Genomic DNA, 2,075 nt, shown 5'->3' with positions numbered 1-2,075 from the left:
CCCCCACCCTCCTTACCCCGGGCCCTGGCAAGGCCGACATTTTCGACATTAAGGTTGAAACATTTCTGATCGACCAAAACGCGTCCGCCTGGCGTGGTGGTGGTGGTGGCGCGAGCTTTTAGGACGGAGCTGATTTCCGCTGCAGCAGCGGGGCAGGGCTCCCGTATGTGATTGACAGAGCCTTCCCCCCGCCACGACCCTCTCCCCCCGCGACCCGCGGCTTCCTACGCCGTCCTCCCCCATTTCTGAAACTCGCTTTCGCCTTCGCCGTTTTCTTTTCCACATGTATACGTATCGCGGAGGTATACGCCTGTGTGGCGTAATAAGTCTTCAAGTCGGGACACGGGGTAAACTGACTGACACGCCGCGACGCCGCGGTGGGAAGGTGTCAGGAGAGAGAGCGAGAGAGAAAAGGGGAAGAGGGGGGGGGGATCTGACTACGTATACTGCTAGTCTTGTCTTGTGACGGCCCAGGACCATAAAGGATGATGAAGGGGGGTGAGTAGAGCATAGCACAATGGTTGCTCTATGTTTGTTAGCTGCTGCTGCGTGAAAATATGGACCGCAGATGATTACAAAACAGAATTTTTATCTCTGGGCGTAACCTACTCAGACTTGACATAACGTATTTCTGTAATATAGCAAAGGAAAACTATGTATGTCTCTCGGTTGAGCTCCAATTTTAAGTTAGTGTAAGTTGACATGGCGGAGCAGTTTGCGGTGCGAACAGAGCTACTGCGTTGCGATAGGTACAGCCACATAGAAAAATAAAACTACCACTGCTTTTCAAACAATGTGTGACGTCACAATCACATTGAGACAACTCCAGTCACTAATGGCTCTCCAGTACTTACCCATGGCTGGGGGAGATCCGAGGCCGTGGCCTAGGCCGTGGCCGGGTGGTGGCGGGGCCGAGGTAGCCAGAGCGCTGGCCGAGGCCTGGCCGCGAGGCCAAGCAGACTATCAGGTAGCGCCGAGGCCGAGCGGGCCCGGTGGTGGTCCGGCCAGGGCGAGGGCCAGGGGGCCCATGGCGGAAGCGCCGGCCACTACCATGGCCACGGGCAGGGCCTCGGCGGCGGGGCCTCGGGGCGAGGCCCTCAGGGCGGCACCGACCGGTCCATCCTGCAAACCAAAGGGAGCGCTCGTTAGACTCAAACACCACACCGAGAGAAAAAAAATTGCAGTTGATTTCGATTTCATAACATGAAAATATGATGGAATTCTTTCCTTAACTCCATAGAATTGCATTGATTGTAAAGTTCCTGTGGGAAAAGAAGAACCCTTTGAAGTAGCCTACAATTTTATCACAGTTTCCATTGATTAAATTGCCATTGACCCAAAGCGTCCAAAGGTACCCTCCGTTAATTCATTGGAAGCATTTTTCTTGGTGCAACAATAACTTTCACATGCGGCAGTAGTCCGATAAACTCACATGCAACCGCGTGCACAAAAATGGATTCAACCTTAAAAGCATCCTAACCAAGTCGTTTACAGACGCCTCGAATGAAAGTCGCTTTTCTTGCAGCTCGCGCTGCAGTGAATGAGACGCCACACGCAATGCGTCTGCTGCACTCAATTCTCTCGCACCTCATCGGTGGCAGCGACGCCGCGGGGTAAGGGGGACGGGAAGGGGGCGGGGCTGCGACTTAAGGTCGGCTCGGACCCGCTAGAAATAGGTCCACCGGCCCCCACCACAACCCCCTGGGCCGAAGGGGTTAGGGGGACGAACAGCGGGGACGGACGGACGCAGGACGCAGCATCCGCGACGCGCCGCGGAAAAGTTCCGCGCCGCCCAAATTACATAATTTTGTTTTTTCACCAAACAGTGAGGTGTGCGCCCGCGGCTGAGGAAACAAGGGGGGAAAGGGTGGAGGCGAAAAGGGGAGAGCGTGAGCGTGGCGCTAATCCGTCTAAATAATTATTTCACTAACTAACCGGGGGAACGCGCCCATTAGACCTTTCCCCGCCTGTCAAGTGACCGGCGGCCAGCCAGCCGGCTGGTGGTGATGGTGGTGGTGGTTGGGCTGGTGGAGCCTTTTCATAGCGGCAAGCTAACAAAAGGGCGATGGGAGGGG

At 55.5% G+C, this 2,075-nt stretch overlaps 1 protein-coding gene across 1 annotated transcript in view; it reads right to left on the bottom strand.

The window, feature by feature from the left end:
- Positions 1 to 2,075, bottom strand: part of LOC113206289 (high affinity cGMP-specific 3',5'-cyclic phosphodiesterase 9A) — a 176,708-nt gene that overhangs the window by 141,596 nt on the left and 33,037 nt on the right. Inside the window, exon 2 of the mRNA XM_052268509.1 lies at positions 855 to 1,122. Within this exon, the coding sequence (XP_052124469.1) occupies positions 855 to 858 (4 nt within the window). The 5' untranslated portion in view covers positions 859 to 1,122. The remainder of the gene's footprint in view (positions 1 to 854; positions 1,123 to 2,075) is intronic.

Source organism: Frankliniella occidentalis, unplaced genomic scaffold, assembly GCF_000697945.3.
Source record: "Frankliniella occidentalis isolate FOCC.00 unplaced genomic scaffold, Focc_3.1 Scaffold71, whole genome shotgun sequence".
Classification (NCBI taxonomy): Eukaryota; Metazoa; Arthropoda; class Insecta; order Thysanoptera; family Thripidae; genus Frankliniella; species Frankliniella occidentalis.
The sequence above is the reverse complement of the archived record's forward strand: the minus strand, read 5'-3'. Positions and strand labels throughout refer to the sequence as shown.